At 36.4% G+C, this 14,198-nt stretch overlaps 1 protein-coding gene across 5 annotated transcripts in view; it reads left to right on the plus strand.

Annotated features, from left to right (window-relative positions):
- Positions 1–14,198, plus strand: part of ARHGAP12 (Rho GTPase activating protein 12) — a 108,707-nt gene that overhangs the window by 6,212 nt on the left and 88,297 nt on the right. For all 5 annotated transcript variants that reach the window (XM_004691183.2, XM_004691184.2, XM_012731390.1 and 2 more), the window contains exons 2-3: positions 11,656–11,694; positions 12,945–13,691. In XM_004691183.2, the coding sequence (XP_004691240.1) occupies positions 13,014–13,691 (678 nt within the window). In that variant the 5' untranslated portion in view covers positions 11,656–11,694; positions 12,945–13,013. The remainder of the gene's footprint in view (positions 1–11,655; positions 11,695–12,944; positions 13,692–14,198) is intronic.

The raw sequence follows: 14,198 nt of genomic DNA on the forward strand, positions 1-14,198 counted from the left end.
CATACGACATCTATATGACATCTTTACATATGACATCTAAGTGCATATGACATGCATTTCATATAATGACATTTTTTATAAAGATTTATTTATTCATACAGAACTGGGGTACAGGCTAGAGATACGGAGGGTGAGAGGATTCACCAGAGACAGAGTGGGGAACAGAACAGGCAGCTCTACGAAGTACACTGCTGAGGGGAGCAGCGGGCGGGCCAGGAGAGGTCTGTGGCACCATGTGGACCACCTCCGGGTGGGCAGGAGTTTGAACTCATGCTGAAGCAGCTTTAGCTTCTTAGTGCTGTGCTTTAACCTGCTTCGCCACCAGGGAGGGCCACCAGATCTTTAGCTTTTTTCCCCTTATAATAGCTTTGGTTTTTGATATGACAATAAGCTGACCTCATAGAATGAGTGAGATGTTTTCCAGTTTTCTTTAAATGATTTGTGTAGAATTTGTATTGTTTCTAAAATTTTTGGTAAAACTCGCCAGTGAAGTCCTATGGACCAGGTGTTTTCTTGTTGGATTTTAAAGACAAGATTCAATTTATTTTTCAGACATTGAACTGTTGAGTTTACAGTTTTTTTCTTAAGCAAACTTTGGTAATTTGCCCTTTAGGAGAGCTTTCCAGCTTATCTGATTTGTTGGTTTTACTGGCATAAAGCTGTTTGTAGTAGTATTTAAAATTTTTTTTTTAAATTTATTTTTGTATAGAAGAATTGGGGTATAGGCCAGAGATCTGGGAGGGTGAGAGGATTCACCAGACAGAGTAGGGAGCAGAACTGAAATGCATTGCAAAGGGGATCATTTGGTGAGACAAGAGAGGTCTGATGTGCTGTGTGGGCTAGCTCCCTGGCTGGGGCTTGCACTCAGTGTCTCAGTGGGCTTTTGTGGTGGTATTGCTGACCCCAGTCCTAAAGTCACCAGGGAGGCCTGGTAATATCCATGGGATCTGTAGTTATGTCTCATTCCTGACACTGGGAATTTGTGTTTTTGCTTTGTTCCTGATAATTTTGGCTAAAGGGTTATCATTATTACTAATCTTAATGAATAGTTAGCTTCTAGTATTGATTTCCTCTGTCATTTTTCTATTTTCTCTTTTCATTGATCTCTGATCTTTATCATGTTCTTTTTTCTACTTACTTTGGGTTTAATTTGCTCCTTTTTATCTAGTTTGTTAGAGTACAATTCTGCATCATCAATTTTTCTTCTCTAGTATGGGCATTCAGTGCTACTATTATAGGCTACAGCCCAAAAGAGGGATCCTTTACCTTTTTGGTTAAAAAAATTCACTGAGAGCTCTAAGGTGCAATTGAATCAGACAAGGTTTTACTAGAGACTCATGTATAACAAACCAGTGCCAGAAAGCAGAACTTAGCTTGATCCCTCAAAGGGAGTTAAAGGGGGGATATTTAAAGGAAAAGGCCACGAAGCAGAGGAGAGGAGCAACATATCTTGCTGTTTGTGGGAGGTGTGCAGATGTGTGTGGAAGGGTTATATTCTAGCTGTGTATGTAGGTGCTCAGTCTTCTTCAGAAAATTGTGAGGTAATCATTAATTAAGATCTTGTGCTTTTCCCCTATGTTAGTTCCTCATGGCCCGTGTGATGGGGCATAATTATTTGGGCAGGACTCTCCAGTCCATGATTTAGTCCACCTGTTCAAACAGGATTTAGGGTAACTCATGTTTACCATCTCCCATTTCTTTTACCTAGATTGTTTCACCATTCTGTTCCTCTGAGCAATATGTTGCACATTTTGGGTTGTCTTGTCTTCATTTTCATTCAGTTAAACTTTCTCATTGGATTTCTTCTTTGAACTCTGAAATGTGGAAGTATGCGGTTTAGATTTAAACAACAAACTTGGAGATCTTAAGATAACTTCTTTTTCATTTAACATTTAATCCTCAGAAAACACACTTTGTCTGATTTTAGTCTTTTTAAGTGTACTTAGATTTGATTCATGACCTAGTATATAATTCACAGAAAATGTTTATAATAAACGTATATAAACATGCTAAATGTTTATATAAAATATATGTTTATAACAAACTTGCTGTACTACTTACCATTCCTATTACACCATATGAGTGCTCCAGTTTTTGATATCTCTATCAACACTTTGTATTTTTTTTTTTAAAGATTTATTTGTGTATACAGAACTGGGGTACAGGCCAGAGGTGCAGGGGCGGTGAAAGGATTCACCAGAATGGGGAGCAAAACAGGCAGATTGATGAAGTACACTGCTAAGGGAAGCAGCAGGGTGGTCAGGAGAGGTCTGCCGCGCCATGTGGTCACCTCTGGTGCAGGCAGGTATCGAACTCATGAGGAAGTGGCTTTATCTTCTTAGTGCTATGCTTTAACCCGCTGCGCCACTAGGGAGGGCCTGTTTTTGTTCTTTTAAAAACAGTTTTATTGTATTTGGTTTGTAGTGATGTCTTGTTTTAGTTCTAATTTATATTCTTTGGATATTAATGTTTTGTCAAATAAATTTAGATACAAATGAAGAATTGTGGAGTGCTTTCTTTTTTTTTCCAGTAGAGGACCCAAAGCTCGATATATGAACATGGGATACATATATGTTTGAGTCCCTGCTTTTAATTCTTTTGGAAATATACCCAGAAGTATAATTGCTGGATCTTATGGTAATTATATTTTAATATTTTGAAAACCTACCACACTGTTTTTCCACCAGCAGTGAACAAGAATCCCAGTTCATCCACATCCTCACCAGCAGTTGTTATTTCTGGTCTGTTATTGTTAGTTGTACCAATGGGTGTGAAGTTGTATGTCATTGTGGTTTTGATTTACATTTCCCAAATGGTAGCAATGTTGGAACACCATTTTATGTGCTTAGTGGCTGTTTGTATATGTTTGGGAAAATATCTAGCAAAGTCTTATGTCTACGATAACTTTTTTCTTACCACAGTGTCAAGTTGAAGTAGATTGGTATAGTTTAAGCATTATAGTTTTTTTTTTTAAGCTTGATTTATTTATGCATGCAAGAACTGAGGAATAGGCCAGAGATGTAGGGGGTGAAAGGATTCACCAGAGACAGACTGGGGAACAGAACAAGTGGGTTGACTGAAATACACTGCTGAGGAGAGCAAAGGTGAGACAGGAGAGGTCTGCTTTGCCATGTGGGTCAGCTCCCTGGCTGGGGATGGTATTAGTGCTGCAGTGGCTGTGGATGTTTCATAGAATTGAGACTATCCCTTGCACCACAAGGGAGGCCCAAGAGTTTTTCTTTTTTGAAGTAATTTATTAGTATCTCTAGAACTTTGAAATGATGAGACCTTGATAATAGCTACACTTGTTGATATATTGGCCCATGGTATGTGGTTTATATCTTTTCTTAAGGCATGGAATTTGGTAGGTACTTGAAAGTGATTGAATTAAGTGATTTCAAAGATTGAGATTAATATATATATTTTGGATGAATATTTGAATGAATTGGGGTGTAAGATGCTAGTTTATAACCTTGGATAGCCAATATAGTTATAAAGTGAATAAAGTTTTTCTTCTAAAAGACATTAAAAGATTACAAGCCCTATTAAACTTTGGAAAGACCAAGGTTATAATCTTCTTTTTAATGCATACCAAATTGTACATGTACTAAGACCACAGGCATGGTGCATTCCGAGAGAAAGTCAAGGCACTGTTATTATAAGGTATAACATAGGATGCCACAGAGGAAAGATCAAAATTATATGTTATAAAAAATATATTTACTGTTTTTTTTTTTTTGAATGATTACAGGGTTCTTTTTTTTTTAAAAAAAGATTTATTTACTTATACATACAGAATTGGGGTAGAGGCCAGAGATGCAGGGGGTGAGAGGATTCATCAGAGACAGAGTGGGGAGCAGAACTGGCAGACTGCAACACACTACTGAGGGGAGCAGCGGGTGGGTCAGGAGATGTCTGCCATGCCATGTGGGTCAGCTCCCTGTCTCGGGATTGAACTCGTGCTGCATTGGCTGCTATAGCTTCACAGTGCTGTGCTTTAACCCGTTGCGCCACCAGGGAGGGCCCTATTATAGGATTCTTATTAAAATATGGGATTTAGGTGTTTAGAGTACAGAAGCAGCATTGAATCTCTTGATTGGTATCTATTTAGGAGTTAGTAAAGAGAAAGCTGAAAAGATGTAGAAGCAAAACAGTCATCATAGTGTGACTTTAAAGATTAACATGGAGATGTTTATTGCAGCTGTATTTACAATTAGAAAGACATGGAAACAGCCCAGATGCCCAAAAGTGGATGACTGACTGAATTAAAAAGATGTGGTACATATATACAAGGGAATATTACTCAGCAACCAAAAAAAAAAAAAAAACAACAAAAACCCCCAAAACCACACACATGCCTTTTGCAGCAACATGGATGGAGCTGGAAAAGATCATGTTTAGTGAAATAAGCCAGAAAGAAAGGAAAAATACTGGATGGTTTCACTCATAGTAGGAGTATAATGGACCAGGCGAGAAAATAATAATAATAGTCATGAGCAGCTATATACCAGAGACATTTTATGGGGGTGGAGTGGGAAATGGGATCAAAAACAGTGGTGGGGAAGGAAATGCACTAAGCTATGGTGATGACACTTGGGAAGCCCAAGGGGATTGCAGATGAGATGGAAAAATGCACAAAATGATATAAAAATAAACTATTATATTATTAAAAAAAAGATTAACATGGAGATATTACCAATATAGGTAGCTTTTAGTTAAATAGAATCTGGAGGAAAAGGAAGTTGTCCTGTTGACTCAAGAAAAAATTCTTTAGCTACATAGACTTTTTAGTTATTATGATTTTTTATATTCTTATGGTTATCTTCTAGTTTTGTACCTAAAGGAATCCAGTTCAAGTTTTAGTATTTTTTGCTCTGAAAGAACTTGACTAGAGTTGTTGACTGAATTTGAGAATTTTTTTTTTTAATATAAAGGCGTCACACATCTGCTATACATATCAACTGGGACAGTAGTACATCTCTATGTATTAGTGATCATTTTAGAATGAACTAGTGAAAATGGAGAACCATAGTAATTTTAAAATAATTAAAAACTTATTATTTTTAAATTTTGTGTTAAAGAACTGGGATGTAGGCCAGAGGTAGAGGGTGGGGGGAGAGAGCTAAGAGAATTCACCAGAGGCAGAGTGGGGAGTAGAACAGTTGGATTTACTGAAACACACTGCTTAAGGGAGTAGTGGGCGAGACAGAAGTCTGCTGCGCCATATGTGGGTCACCTCCTTGGTCTGGGATGAAACTCAGGCCATGGCAGTGATAGCACTAAAAACACTTTACCCCTGTGCCACTAGGGAGGCCCTTTAAATAATTATAATACATGTTCTGATGAGAATCTCAGGTCTGTAAGTGCATTGTTTACATTTAAAGAATGAAAGAAATGTGGATTTATTTAAACATGGGGTACAAAATGTAAGCTATGCTAATTTGAATTTCATACATGGGTGGTATTATATTTGAGGTCTAGGTTAAAAAGACTTGTCTGATAATAATTTATCAAGTACTTAAAATCCAGATGGGGGAGGAGACGGTGTCAATACGGCACTATAAGATGTTCCAGGTTTATTTTATTTCCTGGAATCAACCAATTCTTTAAAGAGCCTTAGTTGTTTTTGGAGGATGGATAGACACCAAATCTGGGTACTTGGTGTGCTTGTTGCGCTAGGGTGTTTTTTAGTGATAGCTAGTTAATTTGTGTGTGTGTACAGTAAGACTTATCTGTAATCTTTATGTAATCAGCTGTGTCTGAGGTAAGAGAAATATGAGTTCATACTGATGTCTTCAAATCTAATTTATTAGCACATGGTCATTCTAGCCTTTACCTTTTGCATATGCATGTGAATTCCCCCTCCAGCGTTGAGAAATTGGACTCCCACCATCCACTTATTCAATTCCAGGATACAGGTATAGGAATATTATAATTTTTAAGTTGTACCTCCACAGGAAATTTTTATGTACTAGAACATATTATATATGTGTAGTTCCATCATTTCGATTCACTTATTTACAAAAGAAGGTAGGCAGCATTTCCCCAGTACGTCCATTCACTGAGGTTGTTCCTGTTATTTATAATACTGGTTTCTATCCTAGGATTTCCCTAAATGATTTTTAAAAATTTCCATTCACTGTTTTATGCTCTGCACTATAAAGATTGATGGATTTTGACAAGTTCAAAATACCTTATAGCTATCATTACAGTATCATAGAAAATGTGTTATTGATCTAAAAGAATCCCTGTACTTCACCTATGAAGCTCTCTCCCTTCCTTCCACCCTTGGTCATTACTTATGATACAGTTTTGACTTTTCGAAAATATCATGTCATTGAAGGCATTCAATATTTATGACATTTTTCAGACTACTTTTTGCACTTAGCAAAATATGTCTAAGATTTGTTTGTGTCTTTTTTTTGTGTGTGTAAGATTTATTTATGTATACAAGAATAGGGTTGTATACCAGAGGTATGAGAGGATGTCACCAGAGACAGTGTGGAGCAGAACAGGCAGGTACACTGAAATTACATTGCTGAGGGGAGCAGTGGGCACCACAGGAGAGGTCTACTGCAGCATATGGGTCAGCTCCCTTGCTGGGGATAGAACTTCTGTTGCAGTGGGTGGCAGTAGCTTGATAGCGCTATGTATCTAACCCTTGCTTCTTGATTTTTGACAACTATAAATAAAGCTGCTCTGAATCTTTGCATGAACATAAGTTTTCATCTAATTTGGGTTAATACCTAGAGTGATTATTAGATTGTATGATAAGATCACAGTTAGCTATGTAAGAAACTGTGTTCTTCCGGAATAGCTTATAGGATTTTGGATTTGTGTCAGCAAAGAGTGAGAGTTTTTCTTGCTCTCCATCCTCAGTAATGTTTGGTGTTGTCATATTTCTTTGATTTTATCCATTTTATCCAGTAGTATTAAAACCACATGGCTGAAGGATTCTCAGGGAACCCAAACTTTATAGAGTGCACATTCTAAAGCGTTTTTACATTCTCATGCACAAAGACAAATAAAGTGACTGTCAGTGTGAAAGATCTTTAAATGGTTTCTATAGAGCATGTGTGAGAGAAAAAGGTTTTCAATCGAAGGACTTCTAGTCAAACTGTGAAAACTACTTGTCCCCTTGTGGAACAAGACCAGCCCAGGCTCAGACCAAAGTGGGGCAGCAGAGGTTCAAGAACTTGCTACAAGTCTTAAGTTTCTGGTAGGGAACCAAGAAATGCATTGGGTAGATCCCAGAGAGCTGGGGCAGAAAGAGAATTCTGAAATTCAAAATGTACCATATCATCTACCATAAGGTTAAGGTAATGGCTGCCATTGTCACTAAAAAAGACTGGAACAGCCTCCCCATGTCTCTCACCCACGTTACTTTTCCATGTGTTTCTTCCACATGTCTTTTCTCCATATGTCTCCCCCTTCCTCCTTCATTCTACCTCAATTTATTTATCCACCTGCATCCTTACATTTAGTATGGCATGCTGGGAGTTAGAGTCCAAGGTGTCTACATGTAAGTAGGGACAGGGGTCTCTGCTTTTTGATATTTGTTTCTAGTTGCAATTCCCTAGTATCTTGATGTTAAGCAAATTTCCATATGCTTATTTGCCATCTGTACATTTTCTTTTATGATGTATCTTCAGATCCTTTACCATTTAGAAAGTTTGGTTCTTCTTGTTGAGTTTTAAGAGTTCTTTATATATTTTGATACAAGTCCTTAATCAGGTTAGTGTTTTGCAAATAATTTCTTACTGTCTGTGGTTTGTGTTTTCATTCTCTTCTATTCCCCTACCATCTGTTGTCATTCTCTTAATAGTAGTGACTTTCACAGAGGGGAAATTTTTTCATTTTAGTAGAATCCTATTTAATTTTCCTCATGCATTGTTCATTTGGTGGTGTATCTAAAAATTATTGTGATCTGCAGGGTCATTTTTCTTTTTAAATTGGAATATTTTCGCTATTGTAATAATACAGAAAAAAGTCATTAACTTTAACTCCATTTCTAACACTTCATGGCAGAAATCTTTCTAAAATACCCTAGGCAAATGCCATTCTTATTAAAGTAAACTTGCTTCCCCAAATACATCTTTTGTTGTTTCCTCATTTTTTGTTTCTCATTTATTTTGGTTTTGAGTTTACATTTGACTGTGTTCCCAGTGCTTTCCAGTTACCTGATTATTTCCTGTATCTTTTATATGCAATTTCTTTTTTTCTGCTCTTCTTTTATGGCCAGAATAGTTCATATTAATCACTCAACTTTCCTTCTTTAGTTTTTCTTATATTGTATGCCTCCCCCCCCCCCCCAGAAAACAGGGATCATACATTAGGAATAAAACTTTAAATGTTCAATAGTAATTTATGATTTCTTAACTAGTGTAAAAGTGGCAAAATTATTTCAGGAAGTAATTTCTTATGCTAGAATCGTTCTTTTTCATTGTGCTCACTGTATTTAGTTGATTTCTTTAGAAGAAGGCTGTTTAGAGAATGTTAATTTTAAATAAGTACTTTTAAAGCTACTTGGAGGACTTCATGTCTAGAATCAGTGCTTAAATTATGATATTTTAAAGTTGGTTAACATATGTTTGAGTCTGTATTGACATTGTTCCTGCTATTAGAATTGCTAAATATATTGCACACATACGTATTGAATTTAAATAATAAGTTCATTAATTATAACACATTTACTTTAGTTCCAAGGTTTTGTTTACTTATTTACTTTTTTAGATAGCACTAGTTAGGGCATCATGCTGAGATGAGGTTGATCAAAACAGATGTCCTGGGGGAGGAAGATAACATTTGCTGAGCTGTGTAATTTGTGGTAGGGAAGAAAAATTGGCAGACAGAAAGGCAGAGGCTATTAGATTTTAAGATACTATGATAGAAATTTCTGCATCTGAAATGAAGTAAGTAAAGTAAGAAAAGAGAAGTAAAAGATGTAAGTAGTTGCTGTGCTTGTGTGTCTATGAGTATGTCTGTTCTTGTTGAAAACATGAGAAAGAAGACTGGTAAGAGGGTGGCACAGAAGGTTAAAGCACAGCACTACGAAGCTAGCCATGGCCACTTCATCAGTAGTTCGATCCCTGGCCACATGGCGTGGCAGACTTCTCCTGTCTCGCCCACTTCTCCCCTCAGCAGCGTACTTTGTCAGTCTTCTTGTTCTGCTCCCCACTGTCTCTGGTGAATCCTCTCACTGCCCCTGTGCTTCTGGACTGTACCCCAGTTCTGTATGCATAATTTAATAGATCTTAAAAAAAAAAACAACAAAACTGGCAAGGGGCATGAAAAACCTCCATGGGTATTTTTGAAACTGCAGAGAAGTAATGGTTGGTATTTGACTATGACTAAGAAAAACTTTATATATTCTAGTGATTGAGTACTTTATAGTTGTGTCATGAGTAACAGGAGTTTGGTGGTGAATATAGAATATATTTCAGATAGAGAAGTGTTGTGTTCCAAATAAATAAAGTTAAAACTATGTCTTTGTTTTAATACAGTTTATGTTTTAAAATAAAAATAGGCAGCATAAAGTAATAAAATAAATCACACACTTGCAGATAATTTTCACTTAGGTTTAGGTCTTTAGAGCTACCCTGTAACTATTTGAATTTTCCTTTAATCCATAATTTGTGATAAGACCTTTAACTTTTGCCAGACCTTGGATTATAACCTGCTACCCATCTTTCTAGAACCTTGTACTTTTAAAGGTCTCTTAGGGGTTTCCCAGGTTCATTCCCCGCTCCCACTTCATATTAATTAGAAATTTATCTCAACTGCTGTTCTCTTTGGATTGTGCCCACTCTTGCTCATGTCATCTCTCTTTTCTGTATAGATGTTATGGCATCTAACTTGTACAGAAAGATGTAGATCTTCCTTGTTTGAGCAGTTCTCATTTTCTCATTGTCTTTAACTAAAACTTTAGCTTGGATGTCTCATGTTGGCCACAGTGAACCTTACTTTATCTTTCTACCCAGCTCCTCCTTCATATTTATCTTTGTAGTTACTGGGAGTGTCGTCATAAAGTCTGGAATTGAGAGACTTAACATGGACTGGCCTTTAACCTATTGTTACTCCCCACCCACAGTCCCTCTCCTTGTAGCATGAAATCATAGAGTTTACTTGTTGTTCTTCATACTTTTCTCCATCCCTGTAGATAAATGTCTAACCTACCGTAATTGTCTGCATGTTCTCTTACTTGTTCTGTATCTTCAGAGATATTTCTTAGGGTTATTTTATTACTTCCTGGCAAGAAAAAAATATCACCCTAGGAGACAGTATTTCAGTATGGAATTTTGAAAGGTTACAGCAGAAAACTTTTATGTCTGTAAATGATTAAAGCACACTCATTAAAGTCTTAGTGATGTATCAGTGTAAAGGGTAGATACTTAGGAGGTTAGAATTTCTGTTTACTATGAAGGGAAAGATTTGGCAGTACTGGCATAGGGCAGTGATAAGATAGGAAGTAGATTTTTGCATGTGATAAGTTTGAGATTTCTATGGAACACCTAGGGGCTTGGCTTATTCTGTATTTTATAGTCATAACAATGTAGAAGAACCTCTTTCCTGCTTTCATTTATCATGAAATTTAAAAAAAATATTTCATGTCTATTGTCTAATAGAATGCCTCACATTCTGGGTTTAATTGTTCCCTAATAATTATCTTAACCATAAATGTGTTTTGATAAGAATACAACATAGGTGAAATTGTGTACATTTTGCTGCATCACATTAGGAGGCATGTATCATCAGGGTGTCCCACTGTTGGTGATTAAGCTTATGACTGTCAGATCTCTCCTTTGTAAAGGTGTATTTTCCTTTTTATAATTACTAAATAATATGTAGGACTCTCAATGACTTTTTTCCCTAACCATTTATTTTTATTAAACACAATTATAATAAATTAAAAAACAAAATTAACAGGTGATTATTAATCAGAGACACTGCAGGGGTAGAGGAGGGATCAAAACAGGGGAGGGAATGTGCTCTCACACAAGGGACTATGATGATGGGGCATGGGTGAATTGGAGATGAGGATATTTGGGGGATTACACCTGAAAGAAGAAAGCATGCCTTATACAAAAAGGAAGAAAGATGTAAATAGAAATAAAATAAAAAATTAAAAAAGATTTATTTTTATTTATTTATGCATACAAGAACTGTGTGGTGTAGGCCAGAGCTGTGGGGAAGGGGGTGGTGAGAGACAGAGTGGGGAGCAGAACAGCAATTCTACTGAAGTACACTGCTGTGGGGAGCAGCGGGTGAGACAGGAGAGGACTGCTGCACCATGTGGGTTAGACCCCTGGCTGGGCAGCGAACTCAGATTGCAGCAGTAATAGCGCTGAGACGTAACCTCTAGGCCACCAGGGAGGCCCATTAGAATTTAAAAAAAAAAAAAAAAAAAAAAAGAAGGGACAGAAATGAAGGTGAAACAGTGTGAAAATGAAATAGGAGAGAATAGTGGTAGAGCATATCTTGCATTTGTACAGGTTTAGATACACATATTGTGAGAAATAAAATTGTGATTTGTCCCTCATAGGTATTATAAAAAGTTACACTTTTAAAACTGTCAACAGTTTTATTATTATATTCTGAGCCTATTGTAAGCAATCCTAGTTAAATTAAATGCTCTTTTTTTTTTTTTTTAAACAGGTTTAAGTGTAATACTGGATGTACATGTCTTTTCCTAAGGTAAGATTTTTTTTTTTGGAAACACATTACTATTTAAATTTATTATTCAGGTAATTTCTCTAGAGAAAGTGAATTCTGGTTAGTGAAGTCAAATCACTTATATATCACCTGGGTTTATTAAAGACTTTTTGTATGTATAGAGAAGAATCTAGAAGCTTGGGGGATTGATATTACTGCAACTATAGGGTACAATAATTTTATGCCCGGTATTTGGGTGCTGAGGAAAATTGGCAGGTTGTCATGGGAATTTGGGTAAACATTTCTAGTACATCTCAGTATGTTGAATTGCTTAGTTTGCCTTCAAATTCATCAGCTGAGAGTTATGACTTAGGGCTTAACACTAAGAACTGTTGTAACAGTGCCACAAACTAGGTGGCTTACAGAAATTTATTCTCACACAGCTCTGCAGATGTCCTAAATAAAGGTTATTAGCAGTTTATGCTTGTTTCTAACTAGTTGTTTGTGGGTGCTAGCAGCCCTTGGCATTGCCTGGCTTGCAGCTGCCACACTCACACTCCCATTTCTGCCTCTGTCTTCATGTGCTCTCTTCCTCTGGTTTTTCCTCACTTCATTTTCAAATCTCCCATATAAAGACATCTTTCATTGGATTTTTGGCCCACTGTAATCAAGTGTGACTTCACCTCAAATTGATTATGTATACAACCGTTCTGTTTCCAAATAAGGTGGTATTCACAGGTCCTAGGGTTAGGACTTTAAACACATTTTTCAGGCACCATAATTCACTCCCAGTAACCACTAAAGTACTTAAATTGTAGCACTATTTAGATGTCGTGATTACTTTGAGGCTTGAATGCTGTGTTCTATGAGGTGCTAAAGCTAAACTTGTGTAACTTGTATACTTTTAAGAAAAGAGTTCATTGATGCCCTTAACTATTGTAAAAAGCAATAAAAAATTGTTGAAATTCAGCTCTAATTTGAGAGGTGAACCTAGCCGAATACCTGGACCTTGGCAAGTGCTTACTACATATTGGCTATTATTAGTGAACTTTTCTAAGAAGATTAAAGAAGCTTGAGATAGTCAGGAAAAAAAAGAAGAGTTCACATCACCTCTTATTTTTAATAGTATTGTGTTGCAGTTCTGGTCAATCTGTATGGTACTAAATATATGCTTTTATTCTGGGTTTGGGATTTTGAATGGCTTATATTAAATGTTCTTGTGAGTAAATACTAAAAATACAGACTGTGTTAACTTTTTTTTCCCTTCTCTTCCTCCATTTAAATAAAAATAGCTGTATCAGTCCAATAAGCCATAATGTGGCATACCATCCTTTTTGAGAGGTGAATATTATTGAATAAAAATGGCAGACAGAAGTGGGAAGATTCTTCCAGGACAAGTGTATATTGAAGTGGAATATGATTATGAATATGAAGCAAAAGACAGAAAAATTGTGATAAAACAAGGGGAACGATACATCTTGGTGAAAAAGACCAATGATGACTGGTGGCAAGTCAAACCAGATGAGAATTCCAAAGCATTTTATGTGCCAGCCCAGTATGTAAAGGAGGTGACCCGCAAAGCTCTAATGCCACCTGGGAAGCAGGCATTTGGACTGTCAAACAATTCTATGAAAATGATGCAGAGTCTACATCTTCAGAGATCAACAGAAAATGTGAACAAATTGCCTGAGCTTTCAAGTTTTGGAAAGCCATCATCATCTGTTCAAGGAACAGGTCTTATTCGCGATGCCAATCAGAATTTTGGACCCAATTATATTCCAGTTCAGACACTCAACCTGAGCCTGGACCTCACCCATAATAATGGAAAGTTTAATAGTGATTCACATTCGCCTAAAGTTTCAAGCCAGAATAGGACACGCTTATTTGGTCACTTTCCTGGTCCTGAGTTCTTAGATGTAGAGAAAACTAGCTTCTCCCAGGAACAGTCTTGTGATTCAGCTGGAGAAAGCTCAGAAAGAATACACCAGGATTCAGAATCCGGAGATGAACTTAGCAGCAGTTCCACTGAACAGATAAGGGTAAGATTTAAAAGATAGAATGATGATAACTTGTACCGCCTTAATAAAACTATTAATTTTAAAGATTTTATTTTAATTAAAATTTCTGTGAAAGTTAATAATTTATTTGTTTTTAGAATTACATGGGTTTTATCCTGATTTCAAGAGATGGAGACTATGTGAACAATTACTTGTGTTTATAAAGGTGCACATTGTGGCTTCCAAAATTCTACCACTTTTAGGACCAGAACTACTTTAAGCATGGTACAACACCCAACCCCCCTGTTGTATGTGCTTATATAAGGTAGAAGAATATACTTAATTTACTCGGTGTGGTAAATATTTTTTTTAACTGAAAGTTTGTTTTTACCTATATTCATTTTGACTTGTCTCTTCAGATAATAATGGAGGTGTGAGGAAAGATCTTATTGAATTTTAACTGCTAACTGTTGTTCTTTGAAGCTTGTTTATTAACCTTGAATATATATATGAATATCTAGCATGAAACAACTTTTACTTCCTTTCATG

Source organism: Condylura cristata, unplaced genomic scaffold (genome assembly GCF_000260355.1).
Source record: "Condylura cristata isolate star-nosed mole 26May11 unplaced genomic scaffold, ConCri1.0 scaffold00030, whole genome shotgun sequence".
NCBI lineage: Eukaryota > Metazoa > Chordata > Mammalia > Eulipotyphla > Talpidae > Condylura > Condylura cristata.